This window comes from Borostomias antarcticus (assembly GCF_949987555.1).
Source record: "Borostomias antarcticus genome assembly, chromosome: 4".
Classification (NCBI taxonomy): domain Eukaryota; kingdom Metazoa; phylum Chordata; class Actinopteri; order Stomiiformes; family Stomiidae; genus Borostomias; species Borostomias antarcticus.
Genome location: NC_140237.1, coordinates 15651363 through 15673862, shown reverse-complemented (window position 1 = coordinate 15673862; position 22500 = coordinate 15651363). Strand labels below are relative to the sequence as shown.

The 22500-nt window shown below is 49.4% G+C and overlaps 2 protein-coding genes across 3 annotated transcripts in view; one reads left to right on the top strand and one right to left on the bottom strand.

The window, feature by feature from the left end:
• lrp3 (low density lipoprotein receptor-related protein 3) overlaps positions 1 to 8509 on the top strand; it is a gene marked incomplete at both ends in the record, with an annotated part of 20348 nt that extends 11839 nt beyond the window's left edge. Inside the window, 4 exons of the mRNA XM_084437353.1 lie at positions 1 to 458; positions 1517 to 1989; positions 3369 to 3501; positions 7688 to 8509. The exon at positions 1 to 458 is cut by the window's left edge and continues 159 nt beyond it. Coding sequence (XP_084293479.1) covers positions 1 to 458; positions 1517 to 1989; positions 3369 to 3501; positions 7688 to 8509 — 1886 coding nt within the window. The remainder of the gene's footprint in view (positions 459 to 1516; positions 1990 to 3368; positions 3502 to 7687) is intronic.
• Positions 8510 to 11832: 3323 nt separating this feature from the next.
• Positions 11833 to 22500, bottom strand: part of slc7a10a (solute carrier family 7 member 10a) — a 26881-nt gene continuing 16213 nt past the window's right edge. The window contains exons 4-11 of one of the 2 annotated variants that reach the window (XM_084437187.1): positions 18794 to 18919; positions 16885 to 17038; positions 15542 to 15665; positions 15250 to 15353; positions 15042 to 15138; positions 14374 to 14523; positions 13975 to 14152; positions 11833 to 13769 (exon numbers count right to left, since the gene is read on the bottom strand). In XM_084437187.1, coding sequence (XP_084293313.1) covers positions 13669 to 13769; positions 13975 to 14152; positions 14374 to 14523; positions 15042 to 15138; positions 15250 to 15353; positions 15542 to 15665; positions 16885 to 17038; positions 18794 to 18919 — 1034 coding nt within the window. In that variant the 3' untranslated portion in view covers positions 11833 to 13668. The remainder of the gene's footprint in view (positions 13770 to 13974; positions 14153 to 14373; positions 14524 to 15041; positions 15139 to 15249; positions 15354 to 15541; positions 15666 to 16884; positions 17039 to 18793; positions 18920 to 22500) is intronic. The other variant, XM_084437188.1, reaches the window with a different exon arrangement.

The following is a 22500-nucleotide window of genomic DNA, read 5'->3' as shown; positions in this document are numbered from 1 at the left end:
GCCCCGCCGGCGCCCTCCCCTGCACGCACGGCCAGTCCACGCGCTGCCTCCCGCCCGCCCTCCGATGCGACGGCGCCCGCGACTGCCCCGACGGCGCCGACGAGACGGGCTGCCCCGAGACGGCGTGCGGCCGGCGGCTGGGGAACTTCTACGGCTCGTTCGCCTCGCCGGACTTCTTCCGGGCCAACCGGAGCGCGCCGGAGGAGCTGCGCTGCTCGTGGCTGCTGGACACTCAGGACCCCAAGCCCATCGTCCTGCAGCTGGACCTCCAGCTGGGCCCGGGGGACTCGCTGCACGTCTACGACGGCCCGGCCCAGCGGGCGGAGCGCCTCCTGCAGGCGCTGTCGCACCACAACAACCGGCGGCCGGCGCTGCTGGAGTCCAGCCGGGGGCAGATGAGCGTGCTGTACCTGGCCAAGCCACGCAGCCCCGGACATGGGTTCAACGCCACGTACCAGGTGGGTCCCGGACCGCAAATGCTGATTGGCTCGACGGATTTTACTGTGTGGACTGGGCGTGGTCAATGTTGACATACTTAATTAATGTGAGCGGGGGAAATTCTCTACCCAAAACTTTTATAAAGCTGAGGGCAACAAAGTAAACCTCTCCCCCCCCCCCACTGAATGGTTTAGATCATGTGTTCCCAAACTCCATCAATGTGGGCCTCCCCTCTGAAAACAGTGACACACCCGCGCCCCCCCCAACCCCCCAAATTTGTCCATTTTGCAAGGCAGCGTTAGCTAGCCCATAACGTTACACAGCTAAGTTAGCTCGGTGGCACCTGCTGCTAGTTAACATTTTGACGTTTTCGCACAATACATTCATGCCTGCGGGGGGAGACTCTCTGCACTATCCACAAATTTAGTATACATCTCTCCCATTATTTATGTCGATTTTCTGACCTTTAAAATTACGTTTCATTCATAAAAAAACATAGACATTTTAAAAATAAAAAACATGTTTTTCCCTTTTTTTTTTCTTCTAACCGTCCCCCCGTGCCTCCCCTGAATTTCTTTGGGGCCCCCCAGGGGAGGCCTGCCTCACAGTTTGGGAATGCCTGGTTTAGAACCAAAATATATTTCTGATCTGCTGCTACGTTATGAACCATCCAGGCCTCTCAGGTCATCTGGCACAGGTCTGCTTTCTGTCCCCAGAGTTAAAACTAAACATGGAGAAGCAGCGTTCGGTTTTTATGCTCCATATATCTGGAACAAACTTCCAGAAAACTGCAGGTCTGCTACAACTGCTGAAAAAGACTTTTCGTTTTGCCGCTGCTTTTTATTAAATCAAATAATTATTCATTCATATACGCTGCACTGTAACTTTTATTCCTGTATTTATTTTTACTGCATTTAGTTTTAAACGTCCCTTTTTTTCTCATTTTGTTTCATATGACCTTCTCTGTGTTTCTCACACTTCATCTTGATGCTTTTAATGTCTCACGTAAAGCACTTTGAATGGCCTTGTTGCTGAAATGTGCTACAAATAAAATCGCCCCTCCCCCTCCTCCTCCCAGGTCAAAGGTTACTGTTTCCCGGGCGAGCACCCCTGCGGGGGCGACCAGGGCTGCTACTCGGAGCGCCAGCGGTGCGACGGCTACTGGCACTGCCCCAGCGGGCGCGACGAGGAGCAGTGTCCGGCGTGCCAGGAGGGCGAGTACCCTTGCGAGGGCGGCAGCGGCGCCTGCTACCCGTCCTCGGAGCGCTGCAACAACCAGAAGAAATGCCCCGACGGCTCGGACGAGAAGAACTGCTACGACTGCCAGCCGGGCAACTTCCACTGCGGCACCAACCTGTGCATCTTCGAGACGTGGCGCTGCGACGGACAGGAGGACTGCCTGGACGGCAGCGACGAGCGGGACTGCATGGCGGCCGTGCCCAGGAAGGTCATCACGGCGGCGCTGATCGGCAGCCTGGTGTGCGGCCTCCTGCTGGTCATCGCTCTGGGCTGCGCCTTCAAGCTGTACTCCCTCAGGACGCGCGAGTACAGGTGTGGGGGGGGGCGTTAGTCTTTCTATTTTTATCCGTCTTTTTGTGTCTCGTCATCCCTCTTCCTCCTCCCTCCTCTTCCTCCCCCCCCCTCCCTCCTTCCTCCTCCCTCCTCCTCCCTCCTCCTCCTCCACCTCATTCATCAAAGCTGCCGCTTGTCCTCCTTCTTTCTCCTCTGCTACCGCTGCCCCTTTGTAGCCATGATTGGATCTAGAGTTTAGACGACCTCCTAGAGGATTGCTCTCTCTTCTTGTCTCTCTCTTCTTCTCTCTCTCTCCCCTGACTCGCGCCCCGGTTCTCTGGCCGGGCCCTAATTGATCTCACCGCCGAGCCTCTGTAACGAAGGGCTTTAATCTAACCCCCCCCCCCCCCCCCCCCCCCCCGCCGGTGATGAACGAGCGCTCTGCGCTCAGCCCCGGTCCCCCCCGGGCTGCTCCTCTCGTAGCGCCCCCGCCAGGGTCGTCGTCCCGCCCCCCTGTTCCCCCCGGGCTGCTCCTCTCGTAGCGCCCACGCCAGGGTCGTCGTCCCGCCCCCCCGTTCCCCCCGGGCTGCTCCTCTCGTAGCGCCCCCGCCAGGGTCGTCGTCCCGCCCAGCGAGCGCAGCGCTACGCTGCTGCCGCTTCACTAATCCAAACCCAGCGCCAGTGGCTGTGTAAGATGATAGGCTTCCACTGAGACCCCGCTGTGAGAAGGCTCTATGATCTGGCAAAGAAAGAGAGGGAGGGAGAGAGAAAGAGAGAGGGAGGGAGAGAGAGAGAGGGTGGGAAGTAGAGAGAAAGAGAGAGGGAGGTAGAGAGAGAGGTAGAGAGAAAGGGAGAGAGGAAGAGAGAGAGAAAGAGAGAGAGAGAGGAAGAGAGAAAGGGAGAGGTAGAAAGAAAGGGAGAGAGTTAGAGAGGAATAGAGATACCGCAGTACTATTAGCAGCTGATGTGGCTAATTGTATCTACCTGTGCAGACCTGTCATGAGTTAATTGATCTTATCTACCGAGGCGTGTGTGTGCGTGTCTGTGCGTGTGCGTAGGTGCGCGAGTGTGTGTGAGAAATAGAGACTGTTGTTCCCAGAAGAGTTGAGTGGCAGGGGTTCTGTAGTCCTGCTCTCAGCTCCATGATGGATTAAACGTCTGTATTTTATCTACTTTGTAGCTACATCATTAAAATTGTTAGCGTTTATCCTTTTAAAAGGTGAAAGATTTCAAAAGGTTATAGGCCTGTGTATTTTCATTATGTTTCTATTGATTGTCTGCCCTATGGTACATGGCGCAGGTGAGAGATTGTAGTAGAATGCTCAAAACACTCTATTTCTCACCTATATGTATTACTAACCTAATGTATTTCTATTGCTTTTTATTTTTGTTGATTTTTTTTATCCCTTTGATTTCAGAGCGTTTGAGACTCAAATGACACGCCTGGAGGCGGAGTTTGTGCAGAGAGAGGCTCCGCCCTCCTATGGTCAGCTGATCGCCCAGGGCCTCATCCCTCCAGTGGAGGACTTCCCCGTCTACAACCCCACTCAGGTAACAAACAGGGCCATAACACCCGACCCGGCAAACTGGCAGCTATAGTCTATTGTGCTATTACAGTATGCTACCGTTGTTGCGCCGTGACTCATGGCTAGTTGGCCAAAGCACAGGTTGAATTCTAGAGAGACAAACTGGCAGTTAACCTCAGCGTGCACACTTTTATTCCAGGGTATTGGTACAGTACTGTTCAGTGAAGCTGCTTCAAGCATTTTCCACACAAGTCGCGCTCAAAAGCAACAGTGCCACATTTTATTCCACTGCGACTTTCCTGCCCTATTTAAATCCCAGTGCTGTGTTAATGAAGAGCTTCCACCAGACTCCAGCCGCGCTGTCTGCCACCGGCTAGTAAATATAGCCTGGCTGTCGCTGAGGAGTCCAGTCCCCTGAAAACCCCATCCATCATCCGGGCCCAGGAAGAGCCACACAACACTGGCCCCCGTTCCCTCACTACCCCTTCTCTCTCTGTTTCTTTATCTGTTCTGTCTCTCTCTTTTTCTTTCTCTCTGTATCCCCTCTCTCTCTCTTTCTCTTTCTCTCTGTATCCCCCCCTCTCTCTCTCTCTCTCTCTCTCTCTGTATCCCCCCCCTCTCTCTCTCCCTCTCTCTCTCTCTGTATCTCTCTCTCTCTCTGTATCCCTCTCTCTCTCTCTCCATCTCTTTCTCTCTGTATCCCCCTCACTCTCTGTATCTCTCCCTCTCTCTCTCTGTATCCCCCTCTCTCTCTTTCTCTGTGCCCCCCTCTATCCCTCTCTCTCTCACTCTCTTTCTCTCTGTATCCCCCTCTCTCTGTATATCTCTCTCTCTCTCTCTCTCTCTTTGTATCCCCTCTATCCATCTCTTTCTCTCAGTTCTCTCTCTTATCTCTTTCTGACACCTGCATCTCTCAACCTCACACTTTTTTCTGCCTCACACTTTCTCACCTGTCTGAATAGATGAGAAGAATATAATGTTTATTTCGCCATATGTAACAAGTACAGATAAGATAAGACTTTATCGACTAACCCATTTGGGCGTTTCAGCAGTTTAAAATCACAGAAAGGTTGGAAAGAAGAGAAACAGACTAACAACAACCAGGCCAGGTCCAGCCTGGCTTATGTGCGGGGCTGGCTGGTTTCTGTTCAGAACTGGTAGGACGGAAGCTAGTCATGCCACTGAAATAGCTGCGAATTGAGATAACATGAAATAATGTCTGATGAATTAAGATGGGTCTTGTCGCCTGGACACATCGGTCCCAATGCTTCCAATGCTAATCCAGCACAATAAGAGCAGGATTGCCAGTTAGCTCATGAGCTCACAACAACTAGCAGCAGCTTCCATAACATTAATGGTATCGATCAGTGGCAATAGCATTTATACTGATGATAACATAAAGTCATCCCCACCGGGTCTTGAACCCCAGTCTCCCGGGTGGTAGTCCAATGCTACTGGAGATCGGCGGGTTGGTTTTGGTGTCCTTCTCGAATTTGGTGTGCAGGGACTACTGCCTCTTGTGGTGCCAACAGAGAGATGCAGGCCAACATTGTCGGGAGTGAGTGAGGGAGGGAGTGATAACCTTACAAACGCTATACTAGCTGCGCGGCTGGCCTGCCACGCACGACAATACACTAGATAAGGGAGGGGGTAGCAGCATAGAAAGGGATATACAAGGGGCTATATACATCCATATGTACAGTAACTGTGCAGAATAGAATAGAATAATATATATATATATATACCTACATACATTCCGTTTGTATAAATATAAATAACTATACAAGTATATAAGTCTAGGGGTGGAGGCGTTGGGCTGCCTGCTAGCCTCACAGGGGTGGGAGCTGCATCGAACCAGTTAAAGGTTAAGGGGGGGTCGGGTGGATCGAACAAACCCCCCCTCACGACCAAAGGTCCAGAATTTAAGACCAAAGGTCCAGTATTTAAGACAAAAGGTCCAGAATTTAAGACAAGGTCCGCACTCCCCCCCCCCCCCCCCCCCCCCATCAACAAATCGCCCGACAATGTAAATAACCTGCCCCCCCCCCCCCCACACACACACACTGGTATTCTTGTTGTTGTTTCTTACAATATCTTATCAGCACTAATCAGTTCCTCATTCCAGTCCTAGGTACGCAGCTAGACATTAGAAGGTTCCCAGTCTGGCAGTTGACTCTCCGTAGTCTAGCAGTTTATCAGATTGATCTTCATCTACTTATCCCATCCAGTCATGGATGCCTGTGACTGTCTGTAGTACAGGCGGTGCAAGTTCCCCCCCGGCTCCTCCTCATCCCTCAGCGTCAACTGTTCGACGGGCATCGAACGCAACACGACGGCAGCAGCGGAACCGGCGTCATTAATCACGACGGATTCATTTCCTCAGCGTCTGATAGGCTGACGGCCGACGCCGACGCTAACAGACCCAGCGGAGCCGAGCCGTCAGCCCCGTCCTTCCCTCTCCTCTCTCTCGTCTCACCCTCTTCGCTCTTTTTCCTCTCTGTCTCAGTTTTATATCACCCGCTCCCCCCCTCCCTGGAGAGATAAACGAATCCCGTTAAGCGGCGCAGACCTAAAGACGGCGCGTGACCTCCTGCTGTGAGACGGAGGTCTTCCATGACCCCGGGACATGAGGCAGAGGGTGGTGGAGGAAGCAGGGGGGGGGGAGCCGTGATCATTTCTAAATGTGGGTTGTGAGCCGCATGTGGAAGATTTTACACACTTATACATTTGGGTTTTAGTGAAAGAAGGCAAGTTGGCAGGGAAGGAAGTATAAGTTAGTTAAATAAGCTCTGTTGTCCACTAAGTGGCAGGGCAGTTTATTTCTCCCTGAGGTGTGGGGAGGTCTGGGGGATGGAGGGTTGGGGGATCTAATGCCATAACACTGTCCTTAACACCACTGACACCATGTGACTTCACACACTCATGCTGGCTTTTAGCTGATTAGCTTCTCTCTGACTGAGCTCAACACAGCTCCCCTCGTTGTCGGGGAAGGTTAACTCCTTGCTTCTGTCGGATGCCAGGGCTAATGTGTGCTAATTCTATGATGGCGGGTGCGCAGATGGAGCAGCTAGCGGTTAGCGCCGGCGCTGGGTGTCGGCTAACGAACAGCTGAGGCTCAGCAGGGGGCCGCGGCCGGTTCGCCCTGCAGTCTGCATCCCTCTGATTCGACTGAGTAGAGAATTGCAGCTCACACGTACACACACACACACATATTAATTCACACACACGCAGACACACTCACACATACTCAGTCACACACACGCAGACACACACACATACTCATTCATACACACCCACACGTCACACACGCACTCTTGCGTGCGCGCGCACACACACATACACACACACACACCGATACAGACACACACACGCGCGCTCCTAGGCCCGTCCTTGGGAAAGCAGCGAGGCAAGCAGAAAACCACAAACACAGCTGAAGTAGCGGCGCCCGCCACGCTAACGTAACGCCCCCCCCCCCAAGCAGCTCGCTCATGGGGGGCTACTTTACATTCAGCGGGGCTGCCTAGCAGAGAGGGCAAAGCTTATGATCGGGGTCAGTCCGCCATTCTTAGCGATCTGACAAGCGGCCAGCTTTACCTGACCGGCTGGTTTTTGTTGTGGTTCCGTGAGCGAGTCGCTGAGGAAGGGTCTTCGTAGCGCCGCCGTGCGTCCAGGAGAACACGCTTGTTCCGGGGGTCTCTCTCTCTCTCTCTGTCCTTCACTCTCTCTCTCTCTCTCTCTCTCTCTCTCTCTCTCTCTCTCTCTCTCTCTCTCTCTCTCTCCCTCTCCTTCTCTCTCTCTCTCCTTCTCTCTCTCTCTCCTTCTCTCTCTCTCTCTCTCTCTCTCTCTCTCTCTGTCCTTCACTCTCTCTCTCTCTCTCTCTCTCTCTCTGCTTCTCTCTCTCCTTCTCTCTCTCTCTCCTTCACTCTCTCTCTCTCTCTTTCACTCTCTCTCTCTCTCTCTCCTTCACTCTCTCTCTCTCTCTCCTTCACTCTCTCTCTCTCTCTCTCCTTCACTCTCTCTCTCTCTCTTTCCTTCACTCTCTCTCTCTCTCTCTCTCTCTCTCTCTGTCCTTCACTTTCTCTCTCTCTCTCTCTCTCTCTCTCTCTCTCTCTCTCTGTAGTGAACTCACCAAGCCCCGGGCCTTTAACGGGCCTCTCTCTCTCTCTCTCCCTCTCTCGTTCTCTCTCTCTCTCTCTCCTCCCCTCCTCCAGGCCTCTATGCTGCAGAACCTCCGCGCCGCCATGCGGAGGCAGATCAGACGCCACTCCTCCCGCCGGGCCACGTCACGCCGCCGCCTCGGCCGCCTGTGGAGCCGCCTCTTCCACCGGGGGTCTCGCCTGCGCGGCCAGATCCCCCTGCTGACCCCCCCCGGCTCCTCCGCCCAGGTGACCCTGGGCCTCCACAGCTACCGCACGGCAGAGGGGGCCGGCGTGGGGGGCGCGGGGCCGCTGACCCCCTCCCCCTGCTCCGCGGCAGCCCTGGGCCTGGCCCTCCAGGCGCACGCCGAAGCCATGTCCCGCCCCCCCTCCGAGTCCCCGCCCTCCCCGCTGTCCCCGCACTCCGCCTCCAGCAGCCAGGAGGAGGAGCTGTCCCCGGGGTCGCCGGAGAGCCAGGCCAGCAGGGAAGGTGTGGTGGCCCCGGGGTCGGACACCCTCATCCTGGGGCAGGGTGACCCTGCAGAGCCCGACGGACCCCGGTGCCGGCCTCAGGACGGAGCGGGCGGCTCCTACAACCGACGGGCGTCCAGGAAGCTGGTGCTGGGCCTGGCCGCCGGCCTGAGAGGGGTGGCGCTGCGACGGTACTCCCCCCTCACCGGCGTGGCCCCCGTGACGCCCCCGCGTTGCCTCTCCGACCCCCTCGGACTCCAGTTTGAGGAACAGGAAGTGACCTCGCCACGGTCGTCCCCGCCCTCGGAGGCATCGGGGGACAGGAAGGGGGGTCAGTCGGTGCCAATCCAGGAGGGGAGGGGGGCGCCAAGCAGCAGCGACGAGGATGGAGACAGAGGGGGGGATGAGTCCTTATTGATTTGCTGAGATTGATTGATTGATTGATTGATTGATTGATTTGTCCTCGCCCTCTACCCTAGGTGCCAATAACACTAAGCAACCCTATCGGGTCGCAGAGCTACTGTAGCTGCCGGGCGATACTTGGCTGCCTCCCATATTCGTTTTGAGAACAGTGGGACTCGTAGGAGCTCCCCCCTCCCTCCTCCCTCCTCCCTCCTCCTTCCTCCCTGCCTTACAAGAGATTGACAGCTACTGACTGACATGGTCGCAATGGTTTTTATATAAACGAGTGAAAAGCGACGGCCGCCGTCCAGACGCCGGAGGATGTTTTGATTCTCCGAAAACAGGAAGTTGTGAATAACAGTTGGATTTTGTCCCCTTATCTTCATGGAGTGGCTCGTGTGTGTGTCCTCCCAAACGTACGGTCGTAGAACTGTGGGTGTACACATTCCCAATTCTGTAGCGGTAGTTTCTCAGGTGGAAATGTGTAAGAGTTTGTTTGTCGTCTCTGTTTTGACACGGTGCAGTCCTTGAAATGGGGAGAGACTCGGGAGACTCAGGAACGGAATAACGCCCCCATAGATCTAGTCCAGACCCAAACGCTCCCCCTAGAGGCCGGTCAGAGTCATTGAAAGATGCAGGGCTCCTGGAAAGCGGTTGGGAATGATGTAATGCTTCATCTGCTAGGCCACAGGAGGAACGAGGGATAATTAGGTATCATGTTTTCAGGATCGGCTAGCTCGCTGCTCACTGAACATTTCAGAGCTCCGATATTCCATGGGTGTACTGCACGTTGTCTTGGAAATATTCTGAACTTTCACTGAGGACTAATTCACCCCCAGTTCCCAGTCTGTTTCATTGGAATATCATCTCAGCAGGATCCCCATTGAAGGTCTACATGCCACTAGTTGGCCAGGTCTCTAGTAGATGTTGTTGCCATTTGATTTCAAGTGGTTTGGGAGTTTTCAAGGGAATGTCCAGGACATGTTGATTTTCAGAATCCTGATGTCAGACAGTACCTGAACCAGTGCTAGCATGTTGCTCAGTAAAGGCCACATCTCCATATTTTGAGGTACCAAATAGTTTGCATACCTTCTGTATGCATTCATGTTGCTCATGTTTGTTGGGGTCTGCAGCCTATACCAATGAATCTGCTTCGTTAAACCCCATAAAATCAATGTTAGTTTCTAGAAAGTTCCACCGATTCACACCAGTAGCACAGTATGTTACTCCAGACTCCAGTTGTCCGCTACCACATAAAAGTGCAATACATCCCCTTGTATTTCCCTTGGGTGAATTGAGCGTGCCATGTGATCCCTGTGTGTGTGTGTGTGTGTGTGTGTGTGTGTGTGTGTGTGTGTGTGTGTGTGTGTGTGTGTGTGTGTGTGTGTGTGTGTGTGCACGCACGTGTGTGTGTATGTGCTTGTGTGTGTGTACGTACTGTACGTATGTGTGTGTGTGTGTGTGTGTGTGTGTGTGTACGTGTGTGTGTGTGTGTGTGTGTGGGTGTGTGTGTGTGTGTGTGTGTGTGTGTAGACATACCAGGATATTCTCCAGTGCAGTTTTAAGGTCATGTTATGAATGGGCTCTATTAAGAGTTAATGTGCCATTAGAGAAATCTCCAGACCCCCCTCTCCATCTCGCTATCTGTCACTAGGGCACTCCCAGGCCAGAATCGCTGGGGAAATGAGTCTTGAAACTGGTAGCAGGCGCTCTGCCTCTCTCTGGGTCTCTCTGAGTCTCTCTCTTTATGGTTTGTCTGTTTGGAGGTGTTTTACAACCTCATTATGCCGGAAAAGAGGATTATACCCACAATATGTTAAGTGGCAAAACCTTGTGGTGGTGACCCAAAACGGAGATGGTCAGAGCGTGTCTTCAAGGCTAGACTTCAGGTCAGTTTGCAGCCATTCGTTGTTTGATATTGAATGGAAAGGCTTATTCAAATGCTAGAATTTCAGTTTTCATACATACAAGATGGATTTAGGTGCGTTTTTGTTAACATTACTCATAGATGAGAACTATTTCCAACTACAACAGCAAAAGACAGGTAAAGTAAGAGGTTTTCTTTTTCCTAAAATTACAAATCAACTGTCCACCTATTTTCACTGTTTTACAAAGTTGTAAAGGTCGTCCATTCAGTTGTAACTGTCAAACGTACTACAGATTAGTAGTGCAGGAGTTCTTAACTTTTTAATCTTAGACATGTCTCAGATAGCATCCGTTCTCCTGTGCTTTCTAAGGTGCAGCTCCTGTGCTGTTCATCTGATATCACCGTCCATTTCCTGGCTGTAATATTGCAATGCTTTCCGTGACGAACAAATGATTACAGCACATAGATATGTATGTTTGTATAAATGATGGTTCTCCCATTTCAGGGGCACTGTTTGTATATTTCAGCAGAAAAAGCAAACTTGAAAGTTGCCATGAGTGTCTGAGATTCTAGTCAGTGGCTGGTTGTTGCCACAGAAACACTGTACGGCCTACTGATTGTCTCAAAGTGTCTTCTCGTGCCTGCGTTTAATAAACCATTGTTTGATAAAGGTTGGTGGGAAGCATCTGCTTACAGTAACATTACCACTTTCTTACTTTTCTACTCATACACACTCCACCAATACAAACCTACCGTTACCTGTACTACCAATATGTAATTCTCCAATGCTGCTAATACAACTGATAGGCATACACAGACGGTTATTAAAGTGACTAATTGATTTGGTTTGGCTAATAAGTTAAATGTTCATTCTGAAAACACTTCATGGAGAGGGACTTCTACATGAAGACGGGGCGCCATGTAGTTTGGGAGGGCGGCCGGCTGGGGATGGCGAGGTCCCCCGTTCGATCCCAGCTCCCGGCAGTGTGCTGAAGTGTCCTTGAGCAAGACGCTGAACCCCTACATTGCTCACGTGTCACGGTGGCGGGGTAACTATTCCACAGCAAGAAGGTCTCCGGGCGTTCTGTGCGGAGTTTGGATGTTCTCCCCGTGTTGCTAAGGGTCTCCTCCCAAAGAACCCAATATGAAAAACATGCAGAAGAACAGATGCTCTTCAGTCCTGTCCCTGACCAGGACCTGGACTGAGCACTTGGACTTGAACGATGGCTGCCCCTGGAAGTGTGTGGCAACACACATATGACACACACACTGTATGTGTGTCAACGTGTGGCCAATTAAAGAACCCCCCCCAGGTCCTGTAAATCTAATATAATTCCATATAATTCCTGCTTCCTGATTCCCCCAAAAGACCCCAGTCACGCAGGTCGAAGAAGGATGGCATCATTTTGTTTCTTAGAATTGTATTTAATAAGCTATTGTTGTTAACCTTATACATCTTTAAATCTCTTACAAAACAGAAAAGTGCACCAAAAAGTACAACATACGTATGTATATGTATCACAACACGTCTCAGGAATGCGATCTCACCATGATTCCCTGACGCCGTTTTTCTTCAAACTTTACACAGTATTTACATTGAGTTAACAATGCAGCTCGCAGTGCCTGGAAAATGGCAGACTAACGTTTACAGTTTTAGTGTGGTGCGTCTGTGTATATGTGAAGCGGACACAGAGCTTTTAAAGTCGGGCTATCTCCAATGCATGCTGAGGAAAGTCAAGAAAAGAAAAGGACTAAGTGCAAAGATAGCCATGTGAGACCAGAAAATGGCCAGCCTGTCAAACAAGTCTTTAAAAAAAGCCATGCATGCTTGCAACATTGTTGAACAACCCAATGATTTTAGTGGTCAGTACATGAAAATGTAAAAACCCTATCAAGTGTGTATTGAATGTGTGTGTAGTAATGTAGTAGCCTATATATCCTAAGCTATTACCAGTCCCCATTGGTTAAGCACTGCTAGGGTACAGATCCCAGTAAGGACAGTAATCTCTGAGCTTCCTTGTCTAATTTCCTCGATAACCACTCATCAAATAAGCTATTCAGTGAAATGGGTTAAAATGAAAACCAATACAGTTCTTTCACCTGTTGTTCAGATGAGAATGAGACAAGTAAGAGAAACTATTCCAAAGTATTGGGACCAGTCTAGTGAACGAACCTGCCCTGTGATGCCTCGGTTGGCAGTATGAGCTTTCTGGTCTGGACGCCTCCCTTTTTAAGGGCCATAGTATATTATAGGCAGAATCCTGAAACAAACCTTAGTGCCCTGAACACTTGTGAAAATCGAACTGGTGTGGATAGGAATAATCCATGCCAACATATTTTGTGTATACCTATCCAATCCTTTAAGATCTGCATAAATATCCAATTGTAGTAGTAGTTGTTGTTTATGACAGGGCTTCTAACTTCAGCAAGTACTTTATGTAGTGCAAAAGCTCCATTCCCACTTCATGAAGTGGTAGAATAAAACATGAAAACATTAAAATCTGGAAACCCAGACTGTTTGCATAGACTGGCATTAGCAAGAGTTTACTTCTCTCTTGATTGTTATGAGTTTCTCAAGTTATAAACATTGCATCTGTGCATCAATGACACTAATAATTCTATGTACTTGGTATTTTATACATCAAAATTAAATTAAGTTTATGTTTCACATCACCTACAAAGAGAAACAATTTGAGTTAGTGTTGGATAGTTTGGTTCCTTTCCCCCCAGAATGCTTTTGGGTTTTCCTGAAGCACCTTCTCCTCTGAGAGTTAGAGAGAAAGTCCCCTGAGTTTATCCCAACAACAACACATCTCCACGTTAAAACAAGGTATACATGACGTCAATGGAAGCAAAGTATTTTCTGAAAATATTGGGAAAAGGACAAGCACTGCAGCGTGAATATTACACAGGTCGAAGAACCCATGAAAGAACAAGCAAACGAGTCAAACAAATAGAACAGAAACTCTTACCCCCTCTGTAAGGCACCACACACGGATTAGAGCCAATAAAAAAAAAAAAAGACTAATAATGAAGGAGAGAGAAAGTGAATGTGGACGAGAGCTCCTCGGGTTGGAGAAAGTCCATATTGCAGATCATCTTGGCACTGGCCGCTGAGTGAGGACAAAGGTAGGGACACCGAACACAGGAGCAGAGTCATGGGATATGTCTGAAAATCTTCATGCCGCCCCAAAATCCACCACACAGTCCCTCTGATTGGGGGCTCAGCACAACTGTGCATGATGGGTAAAATGCGCCCCTGTTCAGCCCGCTGTTCCAAAAGTACCGTGGAGCCTGTTTCAGGGACACCCATCTCTTAACTATTTGTCGATGATTCGGTGAGGGGGGCTATCTCTGAGGGGTCAGCTTGGGGGAAGACCACGAAACACAGCTTCTGACCGATGTAGGTGGCCGACTCTGCAACAGGAGAGTAGAATGGTTGGTCATAGTGTCACTGGGGACAGGATATTCTCTGAACCCAAACACAGGTTGGACTGCCCTCTAGTGGAGCATGTACAGCACTTTCAGCAAATACACAGTCCTTCCTCAGCATTCTCCTCAGCACATTCCAGTACTACGCAAATAAGTCAGAATATCCAGTAAATAACACTGAGGCACTCACCTACAATCCTGTAGACCCACTTGGGCTTGTTCTGCCAGTGCACGCCCAGGAAGTAGACCGGTACGCCAGTGAGCATGATGACCATCCCCAGCCCACACACCACAGGCTCAGAGTAAAGACTGAAACCCAGCAGCACGGCCCAGAACACCATGTAGCTGATGGGCACCAGAATGTTCACCTGCAAAGAAGAAGAAGGTGGACACAGAGACAAAGCTGAGTGGAGGCAAGCGGCCATTTGTTTGTTTTGGTTGAATGTATTGAATCTGTGGTTGAATTGCTGGGTGGTTTGGTTGAGTTGAAATTAAACTAACCTCAACCACTCAAGCAAAATGCCAATGACAAACAGATTACAATAATAATATTCAAATTTATCTGACAAGCAAGTGGTGGAGAACTTACCTTGATGGGCCTGAAGAGGTTGGGTTTCTTCCAGCGGTAGTACATGAGGCCAGCGATGGTGACTCCATAGGAGAGGTAGTTGATGAAGGACACGTAGTTGATGAGGTTGTGTGTCTCACCGATGTTAAGGATAACTATAGTGGCAGTACACTGTAGGATGGGATAGAGCGTTTACTTGGGTGTTGTGTGTAGCTTGGTATATTATTTGTCCACATACACACACAGACATACAGTATATACACACCGACACATCAGCATCCCAGGTTTTACACACATAGATGTGCTTTGTTATATGATTCACTCAAATATCATATTCGAGACTACAGGGATAGCTAACACATAAAACATTTTCCAGGAGCTTGCTCGATCGTCTCGTTGAGAGAGGTCAGGGAAGAATTATTACAGCTCACTTTTCTGGCCCCCAGGTGAAACTGTTGTTTTGGCTTCCCTCTGGAATATGTAGGCGTGGGACCTATGCCCACCCTCCCATTGCTCTCTGTAAAGTGCATTGTGTTGCTTCTGTGTATGAAATGCGCTTTACAAATAAAGTTTGATTTGATTTGATAGATCCAGGCAATCACGTTCACTCTCCCACCGGCCACATGGCACCAATATAGGCTACTTTTACAAGCTACATGTGGACAAACGGCAGGTTGCAGTTAACTTACACAGACCAGCAGGGCGGGGATAGGAGTGCAGCTTTTCAAGTGGATCATAGCCAGTAGATAGGGCAGGTGTCCCTCCCTGGCTCCAGAGAAACACAGCCTGACGACAGAGAAGAACAGATCCGTTGTCATTGGACAGTTGTAAGAGTGAGGACCGCCTGTGTTGTGGCTTTGGGTGGATGTGCTCGGCGCTGCGTGTGTGTGTTCTCACCTGGAGGAAGTGAAGAGGTAGCCGTTAATGCCCCCAAATGTAGACAGAGCCACGGAGATGGGCATGATCCAGGAGAACATACCCAGCAGCTTCTGCCCGAACGTCTGGATTTAAAACAACAGGCACAATCATTAGAACCTGGACGAGACATTGGTTCATGTTTTGTAATCCTGGACAGCACGGGGTCGGCAGTTTTCACCTTTTGGCCCAATAGAACATCTGAGGAGGGGTGAACTCTGGATACCTAACGAAGCAGGCGGGTCGAAAAACAAGCGTCTTCGCTCTTACTCACCACGGCCACGGCGTTGGACTCCAGGAGCTCCTCGGGGGTCATAGAGGAGAAATAGGCGATGTTGGTGAGGGTGTACACCAGGGTCACCAGGGGGATGGAGATGTAGATGGCGCGAGGAAGGTTCCTGTTGGAGCAGCAGACCTGTCTTTACACGTGGTGCTTCTGACAAGCCACCATTCTGCCTTGGCACAACATTTACAAAGCAATCGTACAATGGCATTCAATGGGATTCAAACACTGATTCTAATGCTATCCACCTGAGTGTTCCACCACAAGGTGGTGATGTAATACTGTATATGTCTATGTGTTAGGCTACATTTGATTTAATACAGGTGGTTCTCATACAGGTATAGGCTGCAACATAAACCTTCACTTCCCTCCCTAGGCGATTGCATTATTTGAGCTAGCCTATTGCTAAAGCTAATGGGTCTTAGCTATCAATTGGGCCAGCCTTTGGCTCAAGCTAAAGCCTAATTTCTACAACGGAGAGTTTGGATACTTGATTCTGATTGGCTAGCAGCCGTGGTAAAATACTCTGTTACCCACGGCTGCGAGCGCATAACAATTAGTATTAATGCGCCGTCAATCTCATTGACGAGGCCATTGATAAAATCAAGCGGTAGGCTATGTTTTGCGTAGCAACCACTCGCAGCAACTTCGCCTTTTTCGTATCCTATTACAATAACGCACTCATCAGTTCGACTCCAACACTTCCACACCCCTACCAGCAAAAACGAGTGCTCTGGAGAATTGTTTTAATAACTGCACCATGTCTGGAAATATTCAAATAAACGTGAACCACCCGAATTATGCCTTATGACTTATGTGAACAAGGCCAACCCAAATAGGCGAGATAGCCTATGTTGCCTGGCAACCATTTAATTCAGAACTATAGCCTATCGCGGAAGATTTTTTAAATACTAAAATGATAAGAATGATCAGTAAATAAATGATTGAATGTTACTACTGAGTGTTTTTTGTGAATATACTGTATGTATTAACCGTTGTAGAAAAGCAATTGACCACTCGAGGCAGTGGGTTACAGGGGATTTTACCACAGCTACAGAGGTTTTAGGCCCTCCGCTATCGCGTCAGGCCTAACAACGCCCCGTAGCTGTGGTAAAATCCCCTGTAACCCACTGTCTCGAGTGGTCAATTGCTTAATTATACTTCATAAAACGGCTCATGGCTCATATCTCATGGCTCTTGGTTGCCATGGAATGGAATGCCTGGGCATTGTCTTTAGCTTCCATTCCATGGCAACCAAGAGCCATGAGCCGTTTTATGAAGTATAAATTAGGCTTTAAGCCTAAATTAAGTGTGTTGTATCGGCCCCTTCTCACTTGCGTGGCTCCACCACCTCCTCAGTGACATAGTTGAGGAAGTTCCAGCCACTGAAGGCGAAGGAGGCCTGGAGGAAGGCCAGGGCGATCTGGCCCACCGAGGGGTCCCGCGTGAACTCAAACGCCACGCTGGGTCGCAGGGCGTCGTAGTGGCCTGGTGGAGAGGGAGGAGAAGGGAGGGAGGAGAGATGGAGGTAAGAACCAGGGTTGGAGGGTGAGAGGAGGGGGGAGGCTGGGGAGATGGAGGAGATCAGTCTAGGTTCACTACTTTCAAGGATCACAATATAGTAACACAAAGTATACACTTGTAATAATTTACTTCACGGTTCAAGGTCTAGTTGATGACTAGTTGATTTTACCCTGCTAATAGTTTATAGGGATAGCATGGTGGCGGCAGTACCTAGTACTGTCGCCTCACAGCAAGAAGGTCTCCGGGCCTTTCTGTGCTGAGTTTTCATGTTCTCCCCATGTTCACAAGGGTTTCCCCCATAAAAACGAACCCAATATGAAAAACATGCAGAACAACGGATCGCTAACGCTGTCCGTCCCTGACGAAGACGGACAGGAGCACTTGGTTGGCCCCCCCGGGCGTGTCCCCTGCACGCTGCCTACTGCCTGCTCCCGAGATGGGTTAAAGGAGAATGCTCGTTTTTGACAACCTGGACCTTATTTACGGCATATTATAAGACGTTTCACTCACCGAGATAACTTTGGTGTAATTCGGAGGCCTGTAGAAGAAATTTAAAATCCAGCGCGAGCCAAGTATATCCATGTAATGGCGGTGGTCGGGGCACTGAGAATGCAGCTTCTAAAAAAATCTATTTTCTGCCGCAAAACAGTTGATTTCATCAATCTGTCTTTATGAATCGCTAGTTATGCTTACATAGAGCGTAGGCCTGTTGTGGTTTTTCACGTCTCTGTAATATGATCTTTAGAAACGTCTTTAGAAACTAAATAGCTTCCCCACTTGCTCCAGCACGCATGCGCACAGCGCGTAAGCGTTGCTCCAGCACGCTGTGCGCGCTGGAGCAAGTGAGGAAGCTATTTCGTTTCTAAAGACCAAATTACACCAAAGTTATCTCGGTGAGTCAAACGTCTTATAATATACCGTAAATAAGGTCCAGATTGTCAAAAACGAGCATTCTCCTTTAAGATCAGGAGAGAAGTTTCATCCGTGGATGCTCCAGCCATTGTGTGTGTGTGTGTGTGTGTGTGTGTGTGTGTGTGTGTGTGTGTGTGTGTGTGTGTGCTTCACCACCTACACTGTGTGATGTGCCTGTGTCTTACTGTGTGACAAATAAAGATGTTTGTTTAGTTCACTTGTCAACATTAATCTTGTTTGACCTTTTATTTGGACCCATGTTGATCCCCCCAGGCATAAATGAATGGGAGGAAAAAACAAGCTAATGCTGTAACATGCTAATTTAGCATAATGCTACATGCTAATTTAGCATAATGCTACATGCTAATTTAGCATCATGCTACATGCTAATTTAGCATCACGCACGCCTCGTGTCCCCTCTATATCTCTCGTTCAGACAATTCACGGCTCATTCATTAAATCAGACGGTAATGTTACCCTGAGGCACTCAGCTCAGGAATGTGCCCCGTCAGCCTAACTGTACTGTATATATATGACTGTATATATATGCAGAGAAACGATTTCAACTGATCAAATTTGAGCACGCTTTAACTGGTGGTAGCCCATGTATTTATCTTAAAAGTAGTCTTTTAATGAGGTAAAGACTACTTTGCTTTAAGTATGTACAATGTAAATATCTGTCCAGATAACTTTGTTAGACTAATTCTGTGATGTATAATTTCAGTCATGTTATAGTTTCTAATCAGATTATTGGAGGGGTATATGAAGGAGTGAGGAGACAGAGGACCAGTATGTGGAGAGGCTGACCATTGCATATCTGGACCAGTCCCACCACTATGATGAGGCCCAGAGCCATCAGCTTCCCCACCGTGAAGACATCCTGGATCCTGGTGGCCCAGCGCACACTGTGACAGTTCACCCAGGTCAGGAACACTGCAGATAGTACACACACACATATACACACTGGTGAACACACACACATACACACACTGGTGAACACACACACATATACACACTGGTGAACACGTACACACACACATACACACTGTTGAACACACACAAATACACACTGGTGAACACACACACACACACATATACACACTGGTGAATACACACATACATATACACTGGTGAACACACACACACACACTGGTGAACACACACACACACTGGTGAACACACACACACATATACACACTGGTGAACACGCATACATATACACTGGTGAACACACACACACACTGGTGAACACACACACATAGGATAATGTATGTTATATATTTGATGCTGACATATGCACGCACATTCACAAACACGTTGGGCTGCCACATTGTCATATGACACTAAATGCATGTATAGTATAGTATGTCTAAGCATGTAGTAAGTATGGTACAACACATAAGCACACTGTATAAAAGTCTGAGATTCCAAAGCAGATTTCAAGGACCATCTGTCCCCTTTTCTCTCTCATTTCTCTCTCTCTCTCTCTCTCTCTCTCTCTCTCTCTCTCTCTCTCTCTCTCTCTCTCCCTCTCCCTCCCTCTCTCTCACTTTCATCCCACTCTCTCAAAGCCAAGCTGTTGAGATCATTATAATTACTGAGCCAGTCAAGTCCCCTTTCTCTCTCCCTCCCCCCTCCTCCCTGACCTGTTGTGACAAGGCTGTTGCTCTGGAACACTACAAGTGGAATCACATGTTACAGGGGCGCGGGGGGTCCGGGGGGGGGGGGGGGGGGGGGCGGGGCCTGGTGTGTGACATGTCACGACTGTGCAGTCCTAATTAGAACAGCATGGTCCGGCTGGCTGAGTGGGCAGCCTGAGCTGTGCCTCTCCCATTTCTGACAGAAAATCCAAGTCAGATGTGCCCTTAATATCCTCCGCATATGATACATCCCGACAATTGGTTGTGTTGAGGTTGTAACTTTGCCATTGATTGGAAACAGCTCAGGACCTGATTCCTTTTTTTATAGTAAATCCGTCTGGGTGTGCTGGAGAACTCTCTTTTTCGGCTTCCTGTGCATAACGTCCTACTTCCTGTGTGCCATGTGTGAGCGACGAGAACAGACAAAGCTGCGGTTGGCTGTCTCCACGGCTAAGTGGCTTTGCGCCCCCAGGCATGCAGGATAAATACACACACACACACACCCAAGCGCTAGCTGCGAAGCCGGCGGGGGGGGGGTGGTCACTGGGGGGCAGTGTCGGTACCCCCCCACCTCATCCATCACCATGCAGAGGTGACCGCCCACCACAGAAACAGGGCTGTCAGAGCCCCCGAAACAAACCGCTTCCGATAGCGAGCAACAAAACCCCCCTCGGCGGAGAGGCCGCCCTTTTGGAGTGGACGGGAAACTGCCCCCGGATTTTTGGCAAGTGGCTCCGGTGGCACCGAGTAGTGAGCCGCCCCCCCCACACACACACACTGACTCACACACACACACACTCCCCCAAAATGCGGCGCTTTATAGAGCGGGGGTCAGCGTGCATTTCCGTCCTCTTCCGTTTAATCCCCCCCCCCCCCTCAACTTCTCCTGACCTGGCCAAGACAGGAAGGCGGTGCTGCACTGTGTTCAACATGTGACAGTGTAGGTAGATCGATGTCACCTCCGGGTCAAAGCCTGGGCCAACATTGTGTCGTAGGGTGACAGACCGTGCAATAAGCACATGAATACTAAGCAAATTGCTCCCTTTTGCTCTTTAATGGATTCTGATCCCGATTCACTGTGGGATTTATCTGAGCAGTTGAAAAAGTGAAACATATTCCTGTGAAGGCTGTACACTGGCTACGGCCCCAAAGTAAATGCTGTCATTCTAATCTGAGACTTCCTTAGACTGAGACTACTGTATTTGCTTTGTTATATGATTCACTTAAATATCCTATTATAGACTACAGTGATAGCTAATATATAATGGCCGACCATGTAGGCAACATCTCTGTAACTACTTATCTACTCTACTGATAGTCATGTCTCTCCTATGAAGTATTTAGCCCATGTTTATTGCTCTGTATATGTTATTAACCAATAGACAAACATTTTCCAGCAGCTTGCTCGATCTTCTTGTTGAGAGAGGTCAGGGAAGAATTATTACAGCTCACTTTTCTGGCCCCCGGTTGAAACTGTTTTTTTGCTTCCCTCTGGAATATGTAGGGGTGGGACCTATGCCCACCCTCCCACACGCTGTAAAGCGCATTGTGTTGCCTCTGTGTTTGAAATGTGCTTTACAAATAAAGTTTGATTTGATTCCTTTTACTGGTATTCCTGCTCACTGCCAACACGTGACCATCTCTCACATCAACTGAGCTACAGATTCCTGTGAGCTCAACCTATAGAATCCAGCTCAACGTTTTCTGCTGTACAGTATTTAACATTTTTTCGGCAGATTAATGTCAAACCAAGAAAAGGAAAGAGCTTAGTTGAGCGCAGGCCTCCGTTTTCAACATCAGAGACTCTGCTACCCAAGATGCATCGGTGCCCAGTCTCAACGCAATTCATGATTCCCAGGACACACTTCTTACATAAGATATAGTTTGACAGACTTCCTCCAAACGTACAGTATGTCTACAACCAAGCATCAGGGGCTTCATACAGTCTGTGACCGACTTGGCACGACTGTCAAAAGGTGTGTGTGTGTGTGGGGGGGGGGGTCACTGTGACATTAAAAGCAGCCAAGTGAGATTACCACAGAAGAAGGGGGTTCTGTCAGAGATGTTCTCAGAGGGAATCACCCATGGAGAACACATGGTTCTTCTTCTCATTTAGTTTTACTGGAAGCAGAAAACACTTTGAAGCAGGATTAACTGTCTGGTCTGGGGCTTATAGCCTTCAGGTTCTCCTCTGTACCTATGGATAAAGGAGGTACTGTATTTATCATTCAGAGACTCTGCATTACTGATGTTCAAGCTCTGGATCAGCCCCTGATTACAACAAATGAGAAGCAGCTGTGGACTCAGTCTGTTCTGTCTGTTGAGGCTGTCAAGTCTGTTCTCCAAGTCGCTGTGTTCCGATGTCAGTGTTTATCCAGAGACATTCAGGCGCTGACCTACGGTAGCCCTCACACATGGCATGACAGTAAATATAGATCAGTATCACTGCTGTCACAACCGCATGCATCTTATCATTTGAAGTCCTGCTGTGTGGTCATTCTAAGTTGCAATGGAATAGGAAACCAAAATAGAGGGACCCACCCTCTGCACCCCCCGCCCTATCCCGTGAAAGTGTATCGGGTTGCTGGCTCCACGTGTTCTGGGGGCAGCTAGTTTGTGTTTAGCGCTGCCAACCCCCCCCCCCTGTCAGCATCAAGAGACAGCCTTGGGGCTTTTATTGTGTGGTCAGGAGGACTGGACGGTGCTGGTCTTGTCCTGGCTGGGTTAGATATTGTCCAACTGTGGCCATGAAGCGGTGTGCCGGCCAGGGCTTTGCTCTTACACGCTGACCCGAGAGCTGAAGGAACACGTTGTGTTTGTGATCTCACTGGGGTCACTGGCACTTGTGACTGTCATAGGATACATTCAGAAGGA